This window comes from Mercenaria mercenaria, chromosome 10, assembly GCF_021730395.1.
Source record: "Mercenaria mercenaria strain notata chromosome 10, MADL_Memer_1, whole genome shotgun sequence".
Classification (NCBI taxonomy): Eukaryota; Metazoa; Mollusca; class Bivalvia; order Venerida; family Veneridae; genus Mercenaria; species Mercenaria mercenaria.
In genome coordinates, this window is record NC_069370.1 from 68,729,325 (window position 1) to 68,739,080 (window position 9,756).

General features: G+C 33.6%; 1 protein-coding gene across 1 annotated transcript in view; it reads left to right on the top strand.

Moving 5' to 3' along the window:
* Window positions 1-9,339, top strand: part of LOC128559970 (hormone-sensitive lipase-like) — a 30,596-nt gene extending 21,257 nt beyond the window's left edge. Inside the window, exons 9-11 of the mRNA XM_053553281.1 lie at window positions 377-595; window positions 1,234-2,738; window positions 4,229-9,339. Of these exons, the coding sequence (XP_053409256.1) occupies window positions 377-595; window positions 1,234-2,738; window positions 4,229-4,435 (1,931 nt within the window). The 3' untranslated portion in view covers window positions 4,436-9,339. The remainder of the gene's footprint in view (window positions 1-376; window positions 596-1,233; window positions 2,739-4,228) is intronic.
* Window positions 9,340-9,756: the final 417 nt, after the last annotated feature.

Below are 9,756 nucleotides of genomic sequence, written 5' to 3' on the forward strand. Positions count from 1 at the left end.
AAGGTCTAGTCTGAAACTTTTTATGCATAGATGTATATGTCAAATATTTTGAAAAAAAAAAAAACGTTAACCATAACAAGACCATTGTGCATGTACAAGATATATTTTGTGTTTGGCTTGTGTTATACTTAAACAGTAGGGGGCTTTTTATTCCTTCACTTGTTCTTTGTCATGCAGTACAAACTCTTGTAAGTCTGCAGTGCATTCATAAAATTCTATTTTGAAATTCCTCCATTTTGTACTTCATTCACTTTCGAAAGTTAGTGATTTCAGAACATGAAATTAACTCTTTATAAATGTCATTGTCATTCATTTGAATGTTGCAGTTCAGTTTGTACAATTCTGTTTCAAATATTTTATTTTGCATTTATTTCAGGTTGGACAGGAGAGCGCATTTGTTTTGCTGGAGATAGCGCTGGTGGTAACATTGTGATATCTACAGCACTGCGGGCAGTGTCATATCAGATTCGCATTCCAGATGGCATAATGGCAGCCTATGTTCCAATCTTGGTTCAGTACACCCCGTCTCCAGCTCGCCTTCTGTCTATGATTGATCCTCTCTTACCTGTAGGAATACTTACAAGATGTCTTGCAGGTAAGCTTGTCTTCTCTTCAGAAGGTATAAGGTTTTGAATAGAGATGTTGAGATGTGAATACAGGCTGGACAAATTTGTTGAAAGCAAGTCGTCCCGAAGGATAAGCTACCTATAATCTTAACATGTCCAGCTACAGTTTGTGCTTGTCCTACAGTTCGCTTATAGACAAACGGTTTTTAAAGAAAGCATCAGTTAAAAAGGGACATAATGGAATCTTGTTTGAACTGTTGAGCATCTAGCTGATGCGATCATAATGTGGTGCGGAATGGGACGGGACAGATTTTTGCGTTGCAAACAATATCTCAACTTTTAAATATTTTAGCTATCTGGCTTTTACACATCTCAATTTAAATTGGATTTATTGTATTTTTGGTAAGAAATCACACACATCCTGCAAAATAAGTGCTACTGCTTAGTGCTATTTCCACAGTCCACTCGACCCAAGTTGATTTCTACTCTGATTTACGAGTGAATTTGTTGAGCCCAGGAATACTTGTATGGAAATAAAGGTACTTATGAATGAACATCATTCTGTTTATTCTGAAGCATCAAAATTCAGAATATTGAAATTATATGAGAGATCATGGTTAAACTAGCAGCTGTTGAGTATCATGTTTATTGTTTTATCTTTTTACAGCATATGCTGGCATAGCTGACAAGTTTGCAAGTGCCATAGCTGCACCAATCTTTTGCAATCCTGGCAAGTTTGAAAACTGGGAGGTTGTGGATTCTTGTTCATGTACTGATGATACTCTAGATTCTACTGTTGTTGTATCAGTCAATCAAAAACCTGATATTAATCACAATGGAGAGAAATCATCTAATCATAATACAGATAACAATGATGTTAACTTGAAAGCCAATGACAATCCTTCCCTTGAATTGTGTTCAGATTGTCATGGTAAAAATGTCTCAGAATGTTTGCTCTGTAAACAGACCACAAAACCAAAAGTATTTCAGTCAAATGACAGTTCGGATTCAAATCCAAGTCAAGGAAAGGAGAATCTACCGGTCTGCAAAAGTTTAGAGAATTTGTCAGAGTGTGAATTTGTGATCTGTGATAAAGAAAAATTAGAATCTGATACTGAGAACTACATAGGAGAATGTACTGTGATATCAGGTTTGAATCAGTGTGATAATTTATCTGAGATGGACAGAAAGATAGAAGATTCAAATGAAATGAAAGGTGATTTCGAAGTTGTCATGGAAAATGATAAACCTGAGATTGAAGGAACAAATCAAACTACAAATGTTTTATTAAAAGAGGATGATGTTAGATCTGAAAAAGACTTTGAAGAAAGAAACACTGTTGGTAGCACTATAAATGATATTTTAGATGAGATAGATTCAAATCTGGCAATAGATGTTCAAGTTGCAAAATCTAAAGTGCAACCTGAACATGGATATGGTCTGCAAGAAAACAATGTTGTTGAAAAAACCATTAAAGATGTTTTAGATGAAATAGATTCAAATGTGAAGATAGATGTGCTAACTGGAAAACCTGAAAAGGTACCTGAAAAGCAAGAGAGTAAAGATCCATCTGAAATGTATGCTGTTTGTCAAGAGTTATTAGATGTTGGAAATGAAACAGGTCCAACTAACCTTGATGATATGAGAAGCTTTTTGTGTCATTCTTTAGAAGATCTTTTGGAAGATGATGAGACTGTAAGTAAAGAGTTCAGTGAAGGTCATTCAGAAGATAAGGAAAATGTTTCAGTTCCAAACAGTATTGGAAATAGATGTCCAAAGCAACATTCAGTTTCTGACACCAGTGATAGTGGTATACATGGTGATACAGATAATGAAAGTTGCCATGACAACCAAAGTATAACTAGCTCTACTTCTAAAGGTGAACCTAAACAAATGTATACAAGAAATATGAGTCTTGACCTTGCAACATCATTTCATCCTGGGCAGACTTCAGCGAAATCCTCTCCACACAAGTCATTAGGGTCGCCAGTATCTCCACATTTGTCTCCTGGGAAACGGACATTTACTCCAAAGTTGTACTCTGTTCAAAGGAAAATTGCTCAGAGCCCAATACAGTTGTTTCGCCATCTACCCATTGTTAAGAACATGTACATGTCTCCTCTGTTAGCACCAGATGAAGCTCTGAGAAGACTGCCACCTGTTCATCTGACTGTAAGTTTTATCAGTTGTTTTCTTGCTTAAAAACTTTTTCAAGTATCCACATTATACGGCTTTCAGCCACTAGAATAGAGGCTGTGTTAGTACAATTATGAGTATGGTAGAAGACTCTAGAAGCTTTACTAAAGATGGAGATTGTGATATTTTTAATGTTGAGAGCAGATTATTACACACGTCCTGTAAAAACCAAAGAATGTGCCACAGCAGTCATGTTACAGAAAAGTTTTAAACCCAAATAAAATTAATGAAGTGGTTATGAGGTGAACTGGGTTCCTGGCAGCATAACCTTGGAGGTCAGGGTTCGCACAGGCTTGAAAAGTACTTGAAAATGAAGGGCAGTCTTGAAAAGTCCTTGAAAACACAATTTGTCTTGAAAAGTGCTTGAAAATTGCCCAAAGACCTTGAAAAGTGCTTGAATTTCTTATTTTGTCGTATGCTAGACAATTAAAATCTCCCCAAAAACCGAAAGTAAATCTTTTAGAATAAAATGGCAAGTTTCGAACAATGGACAGAGCTACGAAAACGCCGTAATAAAAAAAGGTCGAATGTGTTCGGGACGAAAGCAAAGTTTGGGTACGAATGTTTCGTACTTTCTGTTTAGCGTTGTCTCCCCTGACTAAAATGGCGTCAATTCGTCACGGAGCATGAATCGCAATTCTTATCATAATGGGAAAGTGTGTGACAGTCTTACGGTACCCCCACCCCAAACAGTTACCATTCTGTTTGCGTCATTGAGTGCTAGTATTTCAAACTAAGTATAAAAAAATAATGTACTTAAAGCAGAAATTATATGGACAATGCAAACCAGAAATATACCTTAAACAAGTCCAATGAAAACATTAATAAAATATTTCAAACCATGTTTCCAGACAGTAAAATAGCGAAAAAGTTTGCTCTTGGTGAAAGAAAAACTGCCTATATCTGTGTATTTGGCCACTTTAAAAGCTTACTGACTGAAAAGATCAGGGGACCATTTGTCGCTCTGATTGATGAAACTTGAAATAAAAAGATGCAAGAAAAACAGATGGATCTTCATATTAGGTTTTGGGATGCAGAATCACAGCAGGTAGTAACACAGTATTATGGTTGAAAAAGTCCTTGAAAACTATAAGACTAGTGCTTGAAAAGTCCTTGAAAAGTCCTTGAATTTGACTTGGCCTTGTCTGTATGAACCCTGGAGGTGTTAGGGGAAATGGCCCATCACTTTGCTTCCTTATTTCTCACCAGTTCTGCTATGCTGCTACATTTCCTCCAACAGTTTTCATATCAACCAACTTACATGTAGATTAATTATTAACAGATGTAACAGATGGCTATAGAGGTGGTTTCTTGTAATTTATATGTGCAAAAAAATTCATATGTACAAATTTGTTTTATGAAAGATAAAAGTAACAAACTGTTGAAAGCAAATTTAAGCACCATGTTTGACAAGTTGTTACTATATTTTTACATCTGCTATTAAATTCATCATTTTTGTCTTACAGGCATGCCATTTTGATCCACTTTTGGATGACTCAGTCATGTTCGCCAAGAAGCTTTCTAAACTGGGACGATCTGTGTCACTGAAAGTGTTTGATAATCTGCCACATGGTTTCCTGAGTTTTTCTGATGCTAGTGTGGAAGCTAGGCAAGCATCTAATTTCTGCTGTGATAAAATTAAAGAGGTGCTAGAGAACACCACTAAATTCTAGATTTTATATTTATAGACATTTTTACCAGTGGGTTTGTTGATTATTTTCACATGTTAAAAAGAAAAAATAAACTAAAGGGATTGTCACATCGAATATTTTCTATGAAAAGTGAATATTTTACATGACATATACAAATCTCAAGTTTATTGATCATGCTCTATGACATGTCATTATTCAGCACATGTTTGTTACTTTGAAAAAAAAGTCTTTAGAAATTAGTATCTATTGTCATGTTATAAAACATATAATAATTATTGAATGGTGTACTAGTCAATAATGCAGACTTTTTGACTGTTTTCTGGCCTGCCAAAGACAAAGTTTTCCTGTTGTAGAGTTGTCTTCCTTGTTTAGCTCAATTCAGCTCAGAAAGTTTCACAGTGAACTTTCCTAAAACGTAATTCTTCCATTCTATTTATCAGTAGCAGTTGCTGTATAAGTACTATTTAAGAAATAATTTATAGCAAAACAGTGCTTTATCACTTTTTATACACGATGGGCGGTTATACGTCGGGCGTAATAATTTCCCGAGGACGCAGCCCGAGTGAAATTATTTCAGACGACGTATAACCGCCAAGTGTATAAATAGTGGTAAAGCACTGTTTTGCTATAAATTATTTTGATTCTAATATGTTTTTTATTTTAAACTTTATATCAAATATGATGGAACTGTTTCTTCGCTCAAGCATGGTGCTTGTTGAAACACATCAGGACCGGAAACGGTAATATGTCTTGCGGCAGAATTCAGTTCGAGCGAAAATTATTGCGAATTATTCAGCAAAGCGAATAACTAATAAGGTATGTGTATAAATTAATCAAAACATTTGTGCAATGTCACATTTCGTTTAAAACACGTTATTAGGTAAAATATTTCATGAAATTTGAAAGCGCTATTTCTTGATGCGTACATGGCGCTAAATATCACGTTGACGTGACGTCAACATAACATCGTTGTGATGATTAAAGCATTGTTAGTCATATTAGAATATTGTTTTTATTGCAATTTGATTTATAAATGTCAGCCAAAATATTCCCCACCATTACACATCTTTCTTTTGATTATCCGGATGCTCAGTGAGAAACTAGGTTTTATATACTATTTTGAAAGACAGTTCCCATACTCTTTAGGCTAATATAAATTTGGAATTTCATGTCTTTGATTACTTCTTCAGTTCAAGCCCAGTTATTAGGTATTGAGGGCTTTTTTCATTAGCTTGACTATTCAAAGAATAGTCCAAGCTGTTGTCGTGTCAGCATCACACCTTGGTTGAAGTTTTGCATGCAAGTACGTGTAGCTATCATTTCAAGGCATATAGCTTTGAAAGTTACATTTTTCTTTTTCTAGGTCAATAATCAACCACACAGGATCAAGTCCCTTAACTCTGACATGTATTTTGGCCAAATTATGCCATCTTTTGGACTTAGAAAATCCTGGTTTAAGTTCTGCATGCAAGTTACTACCTCCAAAACTAATGCAGATATTGATTTGAAACTTTACTTGTGTCTTCAGGGTTATAAAACTAGATGATAGCATCAAGTTCCATAACTCTTGACATGAGTTTTAGCCAAAATATGCCCGCTTTAGGACCTAGAAAATCATGGTTAAAGTTTTGCATGCAAGTTACTATCTTCAAAACTAATGCAGATACTGGATTGAAACTCTAGATATTTTAACATTTAGGGTAATATTCCTCCTTCTGGGACAACAGTTTAAAAATTCGAGCATTGCCTGTCTTACAGACAACTCTTGTTTAATTATAGGCATAGGATAAGATATCAGTGTGTTGGTCATTAGTCATTTCTACAAAACATAACATGAGATAGTCTTTCCAAAATGATATTGTGTTGGTATTATTTTTTGCAAATCATTTATGTATATATAATGCTTGTTTATTTATATAAATTTTTATTTTTCTTTGTTTGTTATGAATATAATTATATACTACTGTTTTGTTTTAAATTCTGTTTAAATGTATGTTAATGAATGAAGATTCAGGGTAAATACTGGGAGAAATAAGGAAATTTCATTATTATAGTAGAGCCTAAAATAAAATATCATTTGTTCTCATGAACTGCTTGATAGATTCATCAAACTTTGTAGCGTCAGCATTATAAGGTCTTTTCCTAAATCTGTTAAAATAGGAGTTCTTGGCCTCTCTAGCAGGCTGTCTAGCGTCCCTAAAATTCCTACTTTTTCCTATTTTTTTTCAATTTGGCTAAAATTCCTATTTTTTTTAAAAAAATCAAAGGAAATTCCTAAAAAGGCCCTATATTTCCACAAAAATTCCTAATTTTTTAACTTTTTTGCAATGATCAAAAAGAGAAAATGTTTTAAATGTTGTTTAAAAGTTCTTCTGATTCAGAAAAAAACAGTTTAGCACAGTTCAAAGCAGTTTACCAGTGGTAGACGTCTTTTCTGTAAATAAAGCACTATTTGTGAGTTACTTTTATGTCAATCACATAAAGGTAAGCACATTACATGGTCTTTAAAGTCCATATTTTAATTTGAAAATTCCTAAATTTAGCCCTAAAATTTCCTTAAAATTGTACCAAATTCCTAATTTTAGCCCTATTTTTTTGTACAAATTGCCCTAAAATTAGCCCTAATTTTTTGTCAGGGTATGCTAGACAGCCTGCTCTAGCTAAAAATGTAAATACATTTGAACAACATTTTTTCATGAACTGCCTAATGGGGTATCATTATAAAGTCCACTCTTCATTTGTTTTTTCAAATAGGGGCACATTGCCCATTTTGGGGGCAACTAGAGCTGAAAATAGAAGTACCTTCATATGAGTTTTCTCTTGGACAGCTTGGCCCATAGCATCCTTGTCAGGTCCTCTCTCAGATTGTTTCATATGGGGGCTCTTCACCTGTTTTATGTTCTTTATTGTAAACACAATAGTTGTCATTTGTGATTCGTTCTCTTTCATACATTTAAGAATCTGAGTTAATTAGGGCCTCTAAGAGCAGTCACTGAAACTGTAGGTTTGTTTCTAGGCAAATTTTATTTTTAAGTTTAGGATGAAAGCAAATTCATTGTAGGAGTTTTCAGGACAGCATGAACATATGTGTATGATGTTAAACACTTAACATGCTGGACACAATTGATTCTGCCTTCGCGACCAGTGCAGATCTTGATCAGCCTGCATATCTGTTCAGTCTGATCAAGATCTGCATTGTTCGCCATTCAATCAGTATCTTCTTGATAAGCACTCTGTTTAACAGTCAATGGTACTGTCCAAATTGAAAGATGTACAAGCTCATTATAGAAATTTGGCAGGGTAAAGGTTAAGCTCCCAGGTAAAACTAATATTGCAAATTAAGCATGTCGGTAATGAGTTGTTAAATTTTGTTGTTAGTGAAATGTTGATTCTTCTCTTGTTGACCAGCTTTGCTTTCATATACATAAGTAAAAATGATAATGATTTCTGTTTCATTCATATGTAAAGAATTAAAACAGTCACCTTCCTTTTTTAGAATTCTGCTTTGTCTTTTACGTGTCTCACAGTCTGTTAAATATTTTGAACTGTTGAGTAACTAATGCAATCTAAAATTATGTTGCAAATTAAATAAAGCCTAGAACTATAAGTATTTGAACATCTTATTTTCTTTAAAATATTTCTAAAAGTTGTAATTATGCATGTGTTTGTATACCATTCCACAGTATTGCTGCACTAGTCCTGTTACAGTTATACTTGTAATTTAGGATTACATTTATCACAAAAGCCTCTTGAAAGGCAGTTTGCAAGGGGATATGCATTGAAACAACATTAAAAAGTTTAGAAAATCCTTTATATTTATATGCATTCTTTATTAAAGTTTAATTATAACAGTTTTAATTATAACATTGGGCGATATATGACCATTTTGTGTCGATTCGCCGTAAAACCCAACTCACTTAATTATAACATACTTTAATTAATCAAAACCCAGAAATCACTGTAATATGCAGTTATTCCCAGTTTCAGCAAAAAAGTTAAGAAAATCCTTACATGCTTTCCAGTTTTGATTGTAGCCTAATTTTCAAGTACCTTCCTCATGTGATAAACAAACTCAAGAATTATACATTATAAGATAACACTGTCGCGAGATTCATATGACATAAAAATCTTGTATACAGTTTAACGCTGATTGTGTTCTTTAAATGTACGTCAAGTTAAGCTAGGGAAATTGTAATGATTATAGCTGTACTGAATTGAATAAACCTCTACAGTTTGAAGACAATGGAATGTTGGGATGTTATCATAAGGAACAGAAGATCGGATTTGCCAGTTTTAGAATTATAGTTTGTAGGGTTGTAAACCTTCACTTAAATATCTGTTGGTTCAAATAATTGTTGTTTTTTGGATTAGAAAAAAGTCAGTTTGAAAAAAGAGAATTGTACATGATTGTATTTATTTATGCTTTGGCAGTGGTTTAATCTGTTTGGTAAACATGTACATTGTTTTGTTTTACTTTAGTATGATTTTAAGAAATGCATGTGACATTAAGTGCTTTAATATTTTAATGACTTCAATTGTCATGGTATAGTATTTTCTCCAGGGAGGAATTTTGATCTGATTTTGAAAAAAAAAATACTACTTTATTCTAATTGTTTCTGTTTTGTTTTTTAAATCCAAGAGAAGGGTATCTTATTTACACCATTTCCACTATTATTTTTTCTTTCTAAAACTATCAACAGGATTTTATTCTTCTTCTTCTTCTTCCAATACAGTACAAAATCCCCTCTGGGGCATCGTCGTACAATTTAGGTTAAAATGGAGGAAAGTTGTTTCAAATTGTATTGTTCAAATATTTAAAGTAACTTTTGAAATCATGTTTATTGCATTATTTGTCAATATATGTATGGCTTTCCTGTGTTCTTTTGATGAAATGATATCAGTATTTCATTAAAATTTACAAACTTTGCTGTGTTGCAGTGCTTGCTTCCAAATATTTTCCTTACAGATTTTATTCTTTATCTGCATTATTGCTGTTATATACATTGTTGATAAGCAAGAAGAGATTTCTTACACCAGAATTGTTTGTTCTAATTTATATAATAAATAATTCTTGTCAGCTAGCCTGGTCTGTTTATAATATTCTCTGGTTTTAGTCACACCAACATAATTTGTCGTACGGCCAGTTTCAGCCGCTTGAACATTAATTTATTATCGAGCATGCACATTAGAAAAATCTTGACCTTCCTCAATGCAGCTGGATAGTTTCCTTACTTAGAAGAATTCAGTCCACCTCTAAGACAAATTCTAGGAGGGATAAGTGATTAACCCTTATCATGCCGGACACGATTGATTCTGCCTTTGCAACCAGTGTGGATCATGAT